The sequence below is a fragment of the Heteronotia binoei genome, chromosome 1, assembly GCF_032191835.1.
Source record: "Heteronotia binoei isolate CCM8104 ecotype False Entrance Well chromosome 1, APGP_CSIRO_Hbin_v1, whole genome shotgun sequence".
Taxonomy (NCBI): Eukaryota; Metazoa; Chordata; class Lepidosauria; order Squamata; family Gekkonidae; genus Heteronotia; species Heteronotia binoei.
The window spans coordinates 9370606-9387681 of record NC_083223.1 but is presented as its reverse complement, the minus strand read 5'-3'; the positions used below and the strand labels follow the sequence as shown (position 1 = coordinate 9387681).

At 49.0% G+C, this 17076-nt stretch overlaps 1 protein-coding gene across 1 annotated transcript in view; it reads right to left on the bottom strand.

Moving 5' to 3' along the window:
- The window catches only part of ACTR2 (actin related protein 2), a 64865-nt gene extending 47972 nt beyond the window's left edge, over positions 1-16893 (bottom strand). Inside the window, exons 1-2 of the mRNA XM_060230718.1 lie at positions 16788-16893; positions 3342-3452 (exon numbers count right to left, since the gene is read on the bottom strand). Of these exons, the coding sequence (XP_060086701.1) occupies positions 3342-3452; positions 16788-16835 (159 nt within the window). The 5' untranslated portion in view covers positions 16836-16893. The remainder of the gene's footprint in view (positions 1-3341; positions 3453-16787) is intronic.
- Between the last annotated feature and the right edge of the window lie 183 nt (positions 16894-17076).

Sequence of the window (17076 nt, the reverse complement as noted above, 5' to 3'; positions counted from 1 at the left end):
TTCTGCAAGGCATCAATCTGTGCCCTCCATGTAAGCCAATATCATCATCTTCTTTCTAGCAGCCTGCTAGAACACAAAAGGAACAAACTCCCACAGGTTCTCCATCCAGCTATTGAAAATAATTCCTGATGTTCTCTTAGCACTTCTAAAAGAGAGGTTTTATCCCTATATTTCCAAATAACCTTCCAAGCAAGCTATGCAGTGAAACTGATTTCTACCTCTTCGACTCTTGCCGGTTGTAAAGTTTTAAAAGGAGTGCCTGAGAAGAACTGGTTGAGAGTTAACAGCCCTGCTTCCTGGTGCACATACATTTCCCCGCCTGAGAAAATAAACTTCTGAAAATGTAGCAGTAGAACTTTGGTTTTGATAAGGTAGGGCGGGGTAGGCTAGCGATACTGCATGATTGCCACGCCCCCCCTTGACTGGATGGAAGAATATCTGCTTTCCTCAACCCTTTCTTGAAGTGTGTGTATGTATATATATACTGCTGTACTGATATATAGTATGTATATACTGATGTACAGATATACAGATATACAGAATGTGCCCAATGGGAACCACTGCCTTTGATATACCAGTAGGTGTTATTTGTTTTATTTGTTTTATTGTATTTTATAGTTTTAGCTTGTAGTTTTTCATTGTTTTAACACCTGCTGTGATCTGCCCTGAGCCTGCTTGCGGGAAAGGGCGGAATACAAATTAACATATATATATATATGTGTGTGTGTGTGTGTGTGTAGGTAGGTAAAGGTAGTCCCCTGTGCAAGCACCAGTCGTTTCTGACTATGGGGTGACATCCATCATGACATTTTCACGGCAGACTTTTTACGGGGTGGTTTGCCATTGCCTTCCCCAGTCATCTACACTTACAAGTTTCAAGGACAACCTCTGTGAGAGCTATGGCTGACCTAAGGCCATTCCAGCAGGTGCAAGTGGAGGACGGGGGACTCAAACCCGGTTCTCCCAGATAAGAGAGCTCTGGCTGACCCAAAGCCATTCCTGCAAGTGGAGGACGGGGGAATCGAACCTGGTTCTCCCAGATAAGAGAGCTCTGGCTGACCCAAGGCCATTCCAGCAGCTGCAAGTGGAGGAGTGGGGAATCAAACCCGGTCCTCCCAGATAAGAGATCTATGGCTGACCCAAGGCCATTCCAGCAGGAGCAAGTGGAGGAATGGGGGAATCAAATCCGGTTCTCCCAGATAAGAGAGCTATGGCTGACCTAAGGCCATTCCAGCAGGTGCAAGTGGAGGAGTGGGGAATCAAACCCGGTTCTCCCAGATAAGAGTCTGCCCACTTAACCACTACACCAAACTGGCTCTGGACAGAAAGGATAGTTCTGTTCATTTGAAGGGTTAAGACACAGTTGTGACACTGTACTACTGTTCCAAACTTAATAAAGGACATAGACAAACACAAAGATCTTTAAAAGAAAAATTTAAAATAAAATATGCTTAAAAGATGAGCACTCTTGCAATATTTTGTTTATTTAACCGTTTCTGATAACTTGACACCTCTTCCTCCGAATTATTGCATCAGAACCTGGAGACAATGTCTGTGCTGTAGCAATCTTGAGTATGCTGTTCAGGTGTGTGTGTGTAAGCTGCAAACCTGCTTTTCCTTACAGAAATCTCATGGTCAATACTTTCAGCCTAAGACCCAGGGGAAATCATGAAATGGCTGGGCATTGTGAGCGTTTGTACGCAAGCTGCTTCATGTGCTGGTCAGCCAATGGAGAAAATATAGGCTTTGCTCTGCAGCTCCTGTGTGATTGAGCAAGCCTGGCAAAGCAAGCTGTGGTGCGGAAGGAAGCAAGAAAGAGAGAGAAGAGAAGGAAGCAAACGACAGTGAGTTGCTTGAGGGCCTGATAGGAGCCCTCCAGGGCCTGGTTCAGCCCTTGGGCCGCATGTTGGACACCCCTGCCATAGAGTTCTCAAGGTGAGAGACTTCAAAGGTAGTTTGCCACCACCTGCTTCTGCACAGCGACCCTCATCTTCCTCAGTGGTCTCCCGTCCAAGTACTAACCGGGGCGGACCCTGCGTAGCTTCTGAGGTCCAATGAGATCGAGCCAGCCTGGGCTATCAAGGTCAGGGCTTGCAGACTCCCTCCTTTTCGTTTTCTAACATTCACCGCTTGCTAATAATTTTAACAGATTCAGGCAACTCATACAGGGCAGTTCACGTTTTGCTCAGAATACATGAAGGGGGTTTCCAGGAATGACAGTTCTGTTCATTTGAAGGGCTAACAAGCGTTCAGACACAGTCGCGACACCGCACAACTGTTCCAAAGCTTAAATAAACCATACTTATACTATTGGGTTTCACGGAGGAACTGTCGCTCCATTTCCATTGGCGCTCTTTAATCCTCTGACTAACACAACGACTGATTTCCCACTATCCTTACGCCGCTCTCGCTCTCTTCTTCTCCGCGGGACTTCCGTCGGATTTCACACTATCTACCCGGGGGCTGCGACTCGCTCCGGCTCTTTCGCGCGGCAAACGAGATGCTCTAAATCCCAGTTCCCGTTTGCTGAGTGAAAAAGGCAAAGCGAGCTGCAGCCCCTCAGGGCGGATAGTGTGGAATCCAGCAGAACCCCCCGCAGTGAAGAGGAGCGTGAGAGCGGAATAACGCTAGTGGGAAATTGATCGCAATATACTAGGTCGGGGGTGTCGAACTCATTCGTTATGAGGGCCGGATCTGACATAAATGAGACGTCGGGCCAGGCCATGTTGGGCTGGGCCGCGTATATATCTATTTAAGATTAGGCGGCGGAGATGTAAACTTTATAAGGGACACAGACAAACACAATTAAAGATTTTTTTTTAACTTAAAATGAAATATGCTTAAAACATTAGCACTCATTGGTCTTAAAGGTGCTTTCTTAGTGTTTCTCCCATGGGATCCAGGGAACTGGGCAAAGGAAGCTCTGGCTCTTTCCTTCCTTCCCCAGGGGACCAGGAGGGAGAGGAGCCTCAGCCAACAGAAGAAAGAGAGGCTTGGCTCAGTAGCTCTGCTGTGTGACTGAGAGAGCCTGGCAAAGCAAGCTCTCCCTCCCCGCTTCCTCCCCAAGGGAGGAGCCTCAGCCAATGGAGAAAATAGAGGCTTTGCATCTCCTGTGCGATTGAGCAAGCCTGGCAAAGCAAGCTGTGATACAGAAGGAAGCAAGAGAGAGGAAGAAGGAAGCAGATGACAGCCAGTTGCTCAGGGGCCTGATAGGAGCCCTCCGGGGGCCTGATTCGGCCCCCAGGCCACATGTTTGACACCCCTGTACTAGAAAGTTTCTTTCGGGAAGATGGGGAGTATCTCAGAATACCATGCAAGCTATAGATTTCCTTCACCGTTACCTTGATTTCAATGTTTCCCACTTTGGCAGTCGATCGGATTATTGGTCTTCCGACCAAAGCCGGGAAGATGTGTTCGGGGAAATTGGAGCCTGCATACCCACATTTTACAAACTGAAAAGAAAGAAGATAATATGGTGGTGAGCGTAACAGCCGTTTAAGGTGCTGTTCTTTTAACACAATACCAAGAAAACCGCAGCCGGTCACATTCCCAAACCCTCTGAGAACCTGTGAAAATAAATCTTAACAATATTTTAAGTTATACTTTTTAAAAACGAAAATCAAAAGACTCGAAAGAGTGGAAAGAAATAACATGATTTCATCGGATCAAGTACGTTCAGATCTTGTCATTTACGCTATACTGGGCGAGATCCCATGTGTCTCCTCTGTTAAATCTCCCCTCAAGAAAGAAATACTTCCTCCAGCAAAGAATAACTTTCCCTGATGGAGAAAGCAGAACTCGATTACGTTTATGGAGGCTGAGGATATTAGGTGCTCAGACTGAAGCGGTTTCAGTTGTAAGCACAGCCATTAGGCGAGATGAAGTGGCAACTGACCAGCCATAATGGTTATTTACAGGGCTTTTTTGTAGCAGGAACTCCTTTGCCTATTAGGCCACACCCCCCCTGATGGAGCCAATCCTCCTGGAGCTTACAGGGCTCTTTGTACAGGGCCTGCTGTAAGCTCCAGGAGGACTGGCTCCATCAGGGGTGTGCGGCCTAATATGCAAAGGAGTTCCTGCTACAAAAAAAGCCCTGGTTATTTAAGAGATCCGGGGCAGTTCGCGGGATTAGGAATTCCTTCTAATCGCCTCCTCCTTCCCCTGCTATCATTAATCCTGGTGCAGCGTTGAACAGTGTAGTGGCTGATATCAAGTATAGCTGAACATTAACCTGAAAGGCTGGCTAGCGTGATTGAAATTAGCATCTGTATGGACCAGGGGTGGACAAACTTGCTTCATGTAAGATCCACATAGAAGAAACATTAGACATCTGAGAGCCACAAGACATGAGTGCCAGATGTTTGAGAGCCGGGAGGGAGGGAGGGAGGGAGGGAGGGAGGGAGGAAGGAAGGAAGGAAGGAAGGAAGGAAGGAAGGAAGGAAGGAAGGAAGGAAGGAAGGAAGGAAGGAAAATAGATAGGCAAGGGGGGACAGAGAGGTGGAAAGAAAGCAACTTTAAATGCATTCACCAAGCTGCTGGCTGGCTTGGATTAGAGAAGTGATTTAAAGAGAGACAAATGCCTTCTCCAAGCAGTGTTGGGGCTCCAAGAGCCACACAATATGTGTGAAAGAGCCACATGTGTCTCCTGAGCCGCAGTTTGGCCACCCCTGGTATAGACAGTTAGGAGATCGTTACATTTTCTAGTCCTTAACACAACAGGATTATAGAAGGGTCAGCCTTTCACGGCACGCTGAAAAAGGAGAGCACACAAACCAAATCACCATGTTTTCAACAGAGAAGAATACGCGAAGCTTTCAACTTCTTGAAAAGGGAATTCATTCATTACCATACCGCAGTGCGCGTAGAATAACCGGGAGAGTCGAAGACTATCCGGCACGCAGAGGTTCTAAGAAGTGTCGAGCACATTCGTTATGAGGGCCGGATCTGACATAAAGCCCTATATGGCCTGGGACCTGCCTATCTTCGGGACCGCCTCTCCCCATACGTACCCCAGAGAGCACTACGTTCGGGGTCCCAAAATCTTCTTAAGATCCCCTGATTGAAGGAAGGTCGGTTGCCCGCCACCAGAGTCCGATCGTTCTCAGTAATAGCCCCCATTCTGTGAAACGCCCTCCCCAAAAACATCAGGGCCCTGTAAGACCGAACTGTTCAAATGCTTTCAAGAGTTAAGGGGAGGTGGCTATTACTCTACAGCACCGACAATCTCACTGAAACCAATTGAACTGAAGTCAGAACATCAGAATAACCAGAACATCAATGCGCATCTTGGACTTTTTAATGAAATGTAAAATGTATGGAAATGATTTTTATTGCATATCGTTTTTAATATTTTATGTTGTTTTTAACGGTCGCTAGTCGCCCTGAGCCCATCAGGGGGAGGGGGGGATATAAGTTTGATTAAATAAAGAAAATAATAAACATTCGAAATAAAAACACATCTGCAAATCTGTATATTCACTTGTTCGCTAATCCCTTCTAAAACTGGACCGTCTCAGTTCACAAGTACGAACGTTTGCAATAACTTGCTAAAAAAAAAAAACCCACTCAGTGGTTTAGTAAAATTTGCTGCGTTAATGGAGCATATATTTTACCATATATAGTTTTTTTCCCCTATACAGCTCTGTGGTTTTGGACTGGCTCTCTCACTTCGCAAGCAGTCAGCCTGTGGTGAGAAAACGCTTGGGTATAAATACTCCCTGAAATGGAAACTATGAACGTTGAAGTCTCTTCAAAGATCATTCGTCAACTTTGTGATCGCTACTGCATTCTTCCGGGTAGTTTTGTCTTTCTCGATTTCGGTATCTTTCGAAGGAATAATTACAACTGCAGCGACAAAGTTGCCAGCGTTTTTGTGTTGGGCCTTCCAAAAGCAGCTGACGCCGCTATTATAAGCCTCCATGAACCATGAGGAAAAGTGGCGTATAAATGTTTTAATAGCTAAATTGCACCCCACATCAAGATTTTTTTTTTAAACTTTAAAGGCTTTCCATGAATGCGCCTTACATTCCGTGTTTTAGCTCAAGGATTTTCCATCTCGCTACATACTACTAACAATGTCCATAGTTGTGTCAAGAGCGGTATTCCCTCTAAGCTGAGTTAGTGTGAGCTAGCTCACAATTTTTTAGCCTCCGGCTCATACATTTTTGTCTCAGCTCAGGAAAAATGGCACTAGAGCAAACTAATTTATGCAGCAGCTCACGACTTTAATGCGAGTAGCTCACAAAGTAGAATTTCTGTTCACAAGACTCCACAGCTTAGAGCAGGGGTGTCAAACATACAGTTCGGGGGCCGAATCAGGCCCCTGGAGGGCTCCTATCAGGCCCCCAAGCCACTGGCTGTCATCTACTCCCTATATCTTGCTTCCTTCTGCATAACAGCTTGCTTTGTGAGGCTTGCTCAATTGCACAGGAGCTACAGAGCAAAATCTCTATTTTCTCCACTGGCTGAGGCTCCTCCCTTGGGGAGGTGGGGGGGGGGAAGAGCTTGTTTGCCAGGCTCTCTCAATCACACAGCAGAGCTACTGAGCAAAACCTCTCTTCCTTCTATTGGCTGAGGCTCCCCCCTCCCCAGTCTCTGAGGAAGGAAGGAAAGAACCAGAGCTTCCTTTGGCCAGTTCCCTGGATCCCATGGGAGAAATACAAAGAATGAATCTTTAAGACCAATGAGTGTTGACGTTTTAAGCATGTTTTAATTTTTAAAAATATATATATATCTGTGTTTGTCTGTGTTCTTTATGAAGTTTATATCTCTGCTACCTAATCTTAAATAGGTACACAACTGGCTTGGCCCGACATGGCCTCATTTATGTCAGATCCGGCCCTCATAACGAATGAGTTCGACCCCCCTGGCTTAGAGGAAACATGGGTCAAGAGATCGTACATCTTGCCAGGGCTTCTTTTGAGCGGGAACGCGCAGGAATGCAGTTCCGGCTGGCTTGGCATCAGGGGGTGCGGCCTAACATGCAAATGAGCTCCTGCTGGACCTTTTCCCCACAAAAAGCCCTGTGTGAAATGATGGTAACAGCAGGGGGTGCGACCTAACATGCAAAAGAGTTCCTGCTGGGTTTCCGCCACAAAAAGCCCTCCTCATATTGCTGTGTGCCGCCCTGAGCCTGCTCATGAGGCCGGTGGTATAAAAGCCTATGAAATAAATATATATTCATAGGAAGCATTGAGATTGCCTATTACTCCACCCAAGCGCTTCCCTGCTCTCTCTGGTCTAGGGAGAAGCGCTGCTATTCCTCCCACTGCGCAATGGGTCAGATCCATCCAACTTTTTCTTCATGCAATCTTGTCCGATTCCCCCCTCCTTGCTGCAGCCTTGGGTCTCATACAGCTTTTACCCACGGCGGTCCCAAAAGCCAGCACACGGCCTTACTGGATGGTTAACGGGGACTTGCTCTTCCCCTTCTCTCAACAGTGGGAAAGCTGGTTGGACCCAACCCTACGAGCAGGAAATATTATCCAACAGGAAATTTTTGCTTTTAATTACTCCCGACAAAAGTCCCCGCCGGTTGATCTTTAGGGAAACGGCACACAAAAATGCCAAACTTACGCTGAGCTGGGGGAAACAGGTCTCTCGTTTGTTCGTTACAATATTAACGCCCTGCTTTTGCTTCATAAGGCAGCTTACGATAACACGTAGAAGCGCTTTCAGTTTAAGAACCAGGGGTGGAATTCTAGCAGGAGCTCCTTTGCATAATAGGCCACGCACCCCCTGCTGTAGCCAATCCTGCAAGAGCTTACGCGGCTCTTTTTTGTAAGCTCTTGGAGGAGTGGCTACATTAGGGGTGTGTGGCCTAATACGCAAAGGAGCTCCTGCTAGAATTCCAGCCCTGTTAAGAACGATGATGACGACGATGCTACTGGATTTATATCCCACCCTCCACTCCAAATCTCAGAGTGGATCACCATCGCCTTTATCTTCCTCCCCCACAACAGACACCGTGAGGTGGGTTGGGCTGAGAGAGCTCTCCCAGAAGCTGCCCTTTCAAGGACAATCTCTGCCAGAGCTATGGCATTCCAGCAGGTGCAAGTGGAGGAGTGGGGAATCAAGCCCAGTTCTCCCAGATAAGAGTCCGCGCACTTAACCACTACACCGAACTGGCTCTCTCTTATTTATCGGATTTATATCCCGCCCTTCTCTCTGAATCAGAGTCTCAGAGCGGCTCACCATCTGCTTTATCTTCCTCCCCCACAACAGACACCCTGTAAGGCGGGTGAGGCTGAGAGAGCTCTCCCGGAAGCTGCCCTTTCAAGGACAACCTCTGCCAGAGCTACGGCTGGCCCAAGGCCATCTCAGCAGGTACAAGTGGAGGAGTGGGCAATCAAACCCGGTTCTCCCAGATAAGAGTCCGCGCACTTCACCGCTGCACCAAACCGGCTCTCAACAATAATGAAATAACCAAAGCCTCAACTCTCTCCCTTAAAAAACACCTGCCATTCAAGCTACCTCCAAAGTCCAGGCAGGCAAGCCCCGCAACGGTTAAGTGTGCGGACTCTTATCTCGGAGAACCGGGTTTGATTCCCCACTCCTCCACTTGCACCTGCTAGCGTGGCCTTGGGTCTGCCATAGCTCTGGCAGAGGTTGTCCTTGAAAGGGCAGCTGCTGTGAGAGCCTTCTCCAGCCCCACCCACCTCACAGGGTGTCTGTTGTGGGGGAGGAAGGTAAAGGAGATTGTGAGCCGCTCTGAGACTCTTCGGAGTGGAGGGCGGGATATAAATCCAATATCATCTTCTTCTTCTTCTGTAGCTCACCAAGCTTGGCCCCACCCCTCACCTCCTCAGGACGGCCAATCCTCAGAGCCGGAGCCATGATGGAAAAGGCCTGGGTTTCAGCCAGTGCCAGACAGGCCAACCCTAAGTGGTGGGACAGCGAAGAGATGGCTGCCTGATAACCACGGTTCCCTTGTTCGATGGAAACAATATACTTAGTTACACAAATACATGAAAAATACACAGAACACTAGTAACGCATACAGCGAAGCAGCAGTAAAAACGTAACACGCGCACCGCTGCCGATAAACACAACGTCCAAATTGCATAAACCAAACCGCCAAGTTCCAATACAATTCCAGGCTTCCGTGGAATGTGTAAAGAATAGTCAACGCTCAAGAGTAGCGTGAATGCAAATCCTCCAAAAGTGCATAAAGTAGGTTCTCGACAGAATTTCAATGGTTACACTTCCTGTTTCGATAAATATCTTTACCAAGAGATGCACGGATAAACAACTGAAGCCTTTTCGCCGAGGTTCCCGGGACTATACATCGAGTTCAAAATATTTATATTAACGCTTCTTATCTCTGAAGCCTTACAGCCGCTGCAACGTTCACAGCGCGGTGGTCACATTCTTCCTCCAGGCTCGAAATGCCGCTGAGAACCTTCTTTATGTGCATCTGGAGGATTTATACTCATACAATTCTTGAGCGCTGAATATTCCCTGGAGGCCTGGAATTATATTGGAGGTGGTTTGGCTTATGCGATTTTGACCGCTGTATTTATCGGCAACAGTGCGTGTGTTACAATATTTTGACTGTTTTGCCGTACGTATCGCTAGCGTTTTGTGTATTTTTCACGTGTTTGTGTAATTAAGTACATTGTTTTCACTGAACAAGAGAGATATCGGGTGTTTTCTGTTTGCTTCTTTTCCCCCCATCCCTATTTTTTCATTGATAACTATGGATGACAGACAAGAACGCAGGGAAGGAAGAAGATGAAGAAGATGAACAAGATATTGGATTTATATCCCGCCCTCCACTCCAAAGAGTCTCAGAGCGGCTCACAATCTCCTTTATCTTCCTCCCCCACAATAGACACCCTGTGAGGTAGATGAAGATATTGGATTTATATCCCGCCCTCCACTCCGAAGAGTCTCAGAGCGGCTCACAATCTACTTTACCTTCCTCCCCCACAACAGACACCCTGTGAGGTAGATGAAGATATTGGATTTATATCCCGCCCTCCACTCCAAAGAGTCTCAGAGCGGCTCACAATCTCCTTCACCTTCCTCCCCCACAACAGACACCCTGTGAGGTAGATGAAGATATTGGATTTATATCCCGCCCTCCACTCCAAAGAGTCTCAGAGCGGCTCACAATGTCCTTTACCTTCCTCCCTCACAACAGACACCCTGTGAGGTGGGTGGGGCTGGAGAGGGCTCTCACAGCAGCTGCCCTTTCAAGGACAACCTCTGCCAGAGCTATGGCTGACCCAAGGCCATTCCAGCAGTTGCAAGTGGAGGAGCGGGGAATCCAACCCAGTTCTCCCAGATAAGAGAGCTCTGGCTGACCCAAGGCCATTCCAGCAGGTGCAAGTGGAGGAGTGGAGAATCAAACCCGGTTCTCCCAGATAAGAGTCCGCGCACTTAACCACTACACCAAACTGGCTCTCCAAGGAGATGGTTCTCTGCCATGTTACTGGTTTGGGTTTTAAGAACATAAGAGAAGCCATGTTGAATGGCTTCTCTTATGTTCCATCGAGTCCAACATTCTGTGTCACACAGTGGCCAAAAAACCCCCAAGTAGAAGAAGAAGAAATTGGATTTATATCCCGCCCTCCACTCCGAAGGACAACCTCTGCCAGAGCTATGGCTGACCCAAGGCCATTCCAGCAGCTGCAAGTGGAGGAGTGGGGAATCAAACCCGGTTCTCCCAGATAAGAGTCCACACACTTAACCACTACACCAAACTGCCTCTCCTTCAGGAGGTCCACCAGTGGGGCCAGGAAACTAGAAGCCCTCTCACGGTGCCCCCCCTAAGCACCAAGAATACAGAGCATCACTGCCCCAGACAGAGAGTTTCAATGATAAGCTGTGGCTAATAGCCACTGATGGACCTCTGCTCCATATGCTTATCCAATCTCCTCTTGAAGCTGGCTATGCTTATAGCCGCCACCAGCACCTCCTGTGGCAATGAATTCCACATGTTAATCACCCTTTGGGTGAAGAAGGACTTCCTTTTATCCGTTCTAACTCAACTGCTCAGCAATTTCATTGAACGTCCACGAGTTCTCGTATTGTGAGAAAGGGAGAAAAGGACTTCTTTTTCTACCTTCTCGATCTGGTTCAATTACAGCTATTTGTTCAGAGATCTTCTGCCACTCGGTATTTTTACACAACTGACAGCGAGCACTGGCAGCAGAATGCTATTATTAGTACTGCCAACCCAGAGCCTTCGGAACTCAAGACGTTTTGCTGTAAAAAAACAACACACGTGCAGAAGCATATAGCAAAGATCTCCGCTCCAGATTATCTAGGCAAATCCTTGCACAGCAAAGCTCATTTGCCTGCGACTTCCGGCACACTTCTGGCAGCATTCACCTGTGTGGTGGGTGGAAGCAGAAGAGTAATGCCACGGCCAGAAGGGTGCATCAGTTAAGCGCTTCGGATTCAGCTCTGGGTTCAAATCCTCACCCTGTCGCAAAGCTCACCTTCAGCCAGATTTTTGCCTCACTCAGGCTCAACAACCTCAAAGGGCTATTGCTGTTCAGTCGCACAGTCGAATCTGACTCTTTGAGACCCCATAGACCAAATCAAGCCAGGCCCTCCTATCTTCCACTATCCTCCAAATCTGTGTGTGTTACATCAGTAATGCTGTCCAGCCATCTCCTCTTTTGCCGTCCCCTTCTTCTTTTGCCTTCTGTCTTTCCCAGCATCAGGGTCTTCTCCAGTGAGTGCTCCCTTCTCCTTTGGTGGTCAAAGGATTTGAGCTTCAGCATCTGACCTTCCAGGGAACAGTCTGGGTGGATTTCCCTTAGGGCTGACTGATTGGATCTTCTTGCAGTCCAAGGGGACTCTCAAGAGTCTTCTCCAGCACCCCAGCTCAAAAGCATCTAATCTTCTGCGCTCAGCCTTCTTTATGGTCCAGCTCTCACAGCCATACATTACTACCGGGAATACCATCGCTTTGACTATACGGACTTTTGTTGGCAGGGTGATGTCTCTACTTGTTATTATACTGCCCAGGTTCGCCATAGCTGTCCTCCCAAGGAGCAAGCGTCTTTTAATTTCATGGCTACAGTCCCCATCTGCAGTGATCTTGGATCCCAGAAATGTGAAGTCTGCCACTATTGTCAAAGGGCTATAGCAGGGGTGGCCAAAGGTAGCTCTCCAGATGTTTTCTGCCTACAGCTCCCATCAGCCCCAGCCATTGGCCATGCTGGCAGGGGCTGATGGGAGTTGTAGGCAAAAAAACATCTGGAGAGCTACCCTTGGCCACCCCTGGGCTATAGGATAAAGATAAAATGGATGTGGAGAAAACCACCCAGCCCCTTTGGTGAAAGAGCAGGATTTTTTTTTTTTAAAGTACCACATAATAATGTTCAATAAAGTGAAACGCACTGAAGAAATGCTAACAGCCAGGGCTGCCAACTCGGGGCTGGGAAATTCCTGGAGGTTTGGGGAGGAGGAGACTGAGACTTGTGGAGGGCTGGTAACTCAGCAGGGGCTATAATGCCATAGAACAGGGGTGGCCAACAGTAGTTCTCCAAATGTTTTTTTGCCTACAACTCCCATCAGCCCCAGCCATTGGCCATGCTTGCTGCGGCTGATGGGAGTTGTAGGCAAAAAAAACATCTGGAGAGCTACCTCTGGCCACCCCTGCCATAGAATCTATCTTCCAAATCAGACATTTGCTCCAGGACAAGTGGAATAAATGTTTTAAGAAACAAATACCAAATAAGCAATATATGTAGTCTGGAGACCGGCTGTGACGCCGGAAGAGCTCCAGGCTCCACCTGGAGGCTGAGAGCTCTATTAAGAACTGCTCTACGTGCATCATTGGTATTCAGGCCTTGAACTCAGCAGGAGCTCACAGGAACGCAGCTCCTGAACCTTTCTGATCGTTCCCCCTCCTTGTCTCCACCTACCTGGTCCAATGAATAGGTGCAGCTGCGTAACAATCCCTGGATTAGGAGAGCAGGCAGGCAGCCAGCCAGCTACCAGAGGCTTTGCCATGCTCCCAGCAGCCCTGATTAACCCCTAGAGAAGCTCACACCACCCTTTCTCCACTTCTTATGTGATTTTAGGTGGCGGATGGCTTGCTGGCCTTTTGACTGTAGTGGGGGAGAGCCAGGAGAGCCCAGGCAGGTGAGGCCTGCGTGGGCTGGCTGGATCTCTAGCCAGCCCAAGCAGGCCTCACTCACCCAGGGCTCTCCTTTCTCACGTCAGGTTGCTTTTGGCTGGTGTAGGGGGGATGGCATCTGCTAATGAGTTACGCTAATGCACTCCACTACCTATTTTTCTACAAAACGACCCCCGTTGGTATTGCAAAAATAGAAAAGAGGAAGCAGGAAGAGGCACTGTGCCTTTCTACAAAGGCCCCAAAGCCTCTCCCGCACTCACCTGCTTGGGAATAAGGTTGCCAACTCTAGGATGGGAGATTCCTGGGGATGAAAGCTGAGGGAGAGTAGGATTCGGGAAGGGAAGGGGATACGAAGAAGAAGAAGATTGCAGATTTATATCCCGCCCTTCTCCCTGAAGGCCCCATGGCATAGAGTGGTAAAGCAGCAGTACTGCAGTACTGTGATTTGAACTCTCTGCTCACGATCTGAGCTCTATCCCAGTGAAAGCTGATTCAGGTAGCCGGCCCAAGGTTGACTCAGCCTTCCATCCTTCCGAGGTCGGTTGAAGGAGTCCCCAGCTTGCTGGGGGGAAAGTGTAGAGGACTGGGGAAGACAAGGGCAAACCACCCCGTAAAAAGTCTGCCGTGAAAACATTGTGAAAGCAACGTCACCCCAGAGTCGGAAATGACTGCTGCTTGCACAGGGGACTTTTCCTTTCCTTTTTCCTTCTCCATGAAACAGAAACTCAGAACAGCTTACAATCCCCTATATCTTCTCCCCCTACAACAGACACCTTGTGAAGTGGGTGGGGCTGAGAGGGCTCTCACTGCAGCTGCTCTTTCAAGGACAACTCCTGCGAGAGCTATGGCTGACCAAAGGCCAGTCCAGCAGCTGAAAGTGGAGGAGTGGGGAATCAAACCCGGTTCTCCCAGATAAGAGTCCACACACTTAACCACTACACCAAACTGGCTCTCAGCATCCAACAGAGTCCACCATCCAAACCAGCCACTTTCTCCGGGGAACCAGGATTGTTAGCTCCGCATTGAGAAATACCTGGAGATTTGGGGAGGGGGAGGGCTGAAGCTTGAGGAGATGTGGGACTTCAAGGGGGTTATAATGCCACAGAGCAGGGGTGGCCAAACGTGCTTAACATAAGAGCCACGCAGAACAAGCATCAGATATTTGAGAGCCGAAAGACATGAACGCCAGATGTTTGGTTTGGAGAAGCGACTTGAAGAGATAAATGCCTTCTCCAAGAACCATAGAATATCTGTTTTAAAAAAAAGCCACATGTGGCTCCCAACCTGCAGGCATTAAGTTTATTAATACAATCACTGACCAGAACATGCAAGTCCTTTTGAATAACCTTAAAAGTACCTTATAAATAGTCCCACAAAGAGTCCACAAATTAAGATTCGATGACTTGAGAGTTATAACATTTAAAAAGAATAGAACAGAGTATTCTTTAACCCTTTAAATCTTTTTTAAAAAGTCACTTTAAAATTTGTTAAAAGATTTACAGTTTGGCCTATTTGTCTCACTTTTTGTGTTCTTTCTTAAAGCTGGGAACAAGCTGCAGTTTGGCCACCCCTGCCGTAGCGTGTTTACCTTCCAAATCTGCCATATTTTTCAGGAGAATGGATCTTTGTAACCTGGAGATCAGTTGTAATCACAAGAGCTCTCCAGGTCTTACCTGGAGACTGAAAAAAATTATACAAAAACACTGTGTAAAACACTGATATTCCATGTATAAGGCAACTCACATAAGGCAATTTGTGCTATTTGATTTTTGAAGAGCTACGACCATACATTCATGTAAATCATACATGGAATATTAGTATTTTACAGTCTTTTTTGGATGTGTTCGGTCTGTACACTGTATTCCCTCTTGTTTTTTTTCCCACCTGGAGGTTGGCAACCGTACCTGGGAGCAAACCCAGCAAAAGCTATCTTTGGGGGAGGGGAAGGGAGGAGGTCCTTTATTCAGTGGCCAGCCTTTTATTTTGGGATGGGGGGTGGGGGGAGCCCTGAGTGAGCTGCTCTGAACTTTTAAGGGGGGGTCATGGAAAAGGGGGAAGGCAAAGAGAGGCACCAAGCTCAGGTCTTCCTTTCCCCTCACTATGGGGGGAAGCAGCCCCCCCCCCCCCACACACACACACACTCCAGAGAGTCTGGTGTAGTGATTAAGTGCACAGACTCTTATCTGGGAGAACTGGGCTTGATTCCCCCCTCCTCCACTTGCAGCTGCTGGAATGGCCTTGGGTCAGCCATAGCTCTGGCAGGAGTTGTCCTTGAAAGCTGAACAAAGCAGGAGTCAAGTTGAACCTTTAAGACCAACCAAGTTTTATTTAGAACGTAAGCTTCCGTGCGCCCTCTAAGCACACTTCATCAGACGTCTGATGAAGTGTGCTTAGAGGGCACACGAAAGCTTACATTCTAAATAAAACTTGGCTGGTCTTAAAGGTTCAACTTGACTCCTGCTTTGTTCAACTGGTTCAGACCAACCCAACTGCCTACCTGGATTTGTCCTTGAAAGGGCAGCTTCTGGGAGAGCCCTCTCAACCCCACCCACCTCACAGGGTGTCTGTTGTGGGGGGGGGGGGGAGAAGATAAAGATTGTGAGCTGCTCTGAGTCAGAGAGAAGAGTGGGGTATAAATCTGCAGTCTTCTTCCAGGTCCCGGCACCATCCTTTCTGCCCCATCCACCAGACCCCTTCACCCTCCACCCTTCATTCCCCTCAGCAAGGGTTTCCCCCCATCCATAGGGTTTCAAGAAATATCTGGGGATTTTGGGGGGTGGAGCCAGGAGACATTGAGGGTGGAGCCAGGAGACTTTGGGGGTGGAGCCAGGAGACATTGAGGGTGGAGCCAGGAGACATTGGGGTGGAGCCAGAAGACATTGAGGGTGGAGCCAGGAGACTTTGGGGGTGGAGCCAGGAGACATTGAGGGTGGAGCCAGGAGACATTGAGGGTGGAGCCAGTAGACTTTGGGGGTGGAGCCAAGAGACTTTGGGGGTGGAGCCAGGAGACATTGAGGATGGAGCCAGGAGACATTGAGGATGGAGCCAGGAGACATTGAGGGTGGAGCCAGGAGACATTGAGGGTGGAGCCAGGAGGCATTGGGGGTGGAGCCAGGAGACTTTGGGGGTGAAGCCAGGAGACTTTGGGGGTGGAGCCAGGAGGCATTGGGGGTGGAGCCAGGAACAAGGTTGTGACAAGCATCATTGAACTCCAACGGGAGTTCCGGCTGTCCCATTCAAAGGGACCGCACACCTTTTCAATGCCTACTTTCCATTGGAAATAATGAAGGATAGGGGCACCTTCTTTGGGGGCTCACAGAACTGGACCCCCTGGTCCAATCCTTTTGAAACTTGGAGAGCGTTTTGAGGAGAGGCCCCGGAAGCTACGCTCAAAATGTGGTGCCTCTGCCTCAAAAAGCAGCCCCCCAGGGCCCCAGACACCCACCTCGAACCCTTCATTATAATCTATGGGAACTGGCCTCCATAGGGAACCATGCAGTGGCCAGCAGACACTTCCCTCCCCTCCCCTCCCCACGCTTTCTGATGACCCTGAAACGGGGTGGGGCTCCAAACCGGGGGATTCCAGCCCGCACCTGGGGGTTGGCAACCCCACCCGCCCACAGGCCCCGCCCCTGCCAGGCCCCTCCCCCTCCAGGCCCCTCCCCCTCGGCCCCTGCCCCCGCCTCACCCCGGTGCCGTTGTCGCAGACGACCACCTTCCTGCCCAGCGTGTCCATCTCAGCCGCACCACTCCCCGACTGACAGGAATGAATGCGGGGACTGAGGAGAGGGGAGGGGCCGGAAACAGAGGGAGGGGAACGCCCCGGAAGGGAAGTCGGGAGAAGAGCAACGGCCGCCCGAGCTAAGCCCCGCCTCCTCCCCCAACGGCCGTCTTCGCTCCGTCACCATGATTGGCAGGCGCTCTGCCAGCCAATCGGCGCCCGGAGTTGGCCGGTTTCCCCGGGCCTTCCCTCGCCG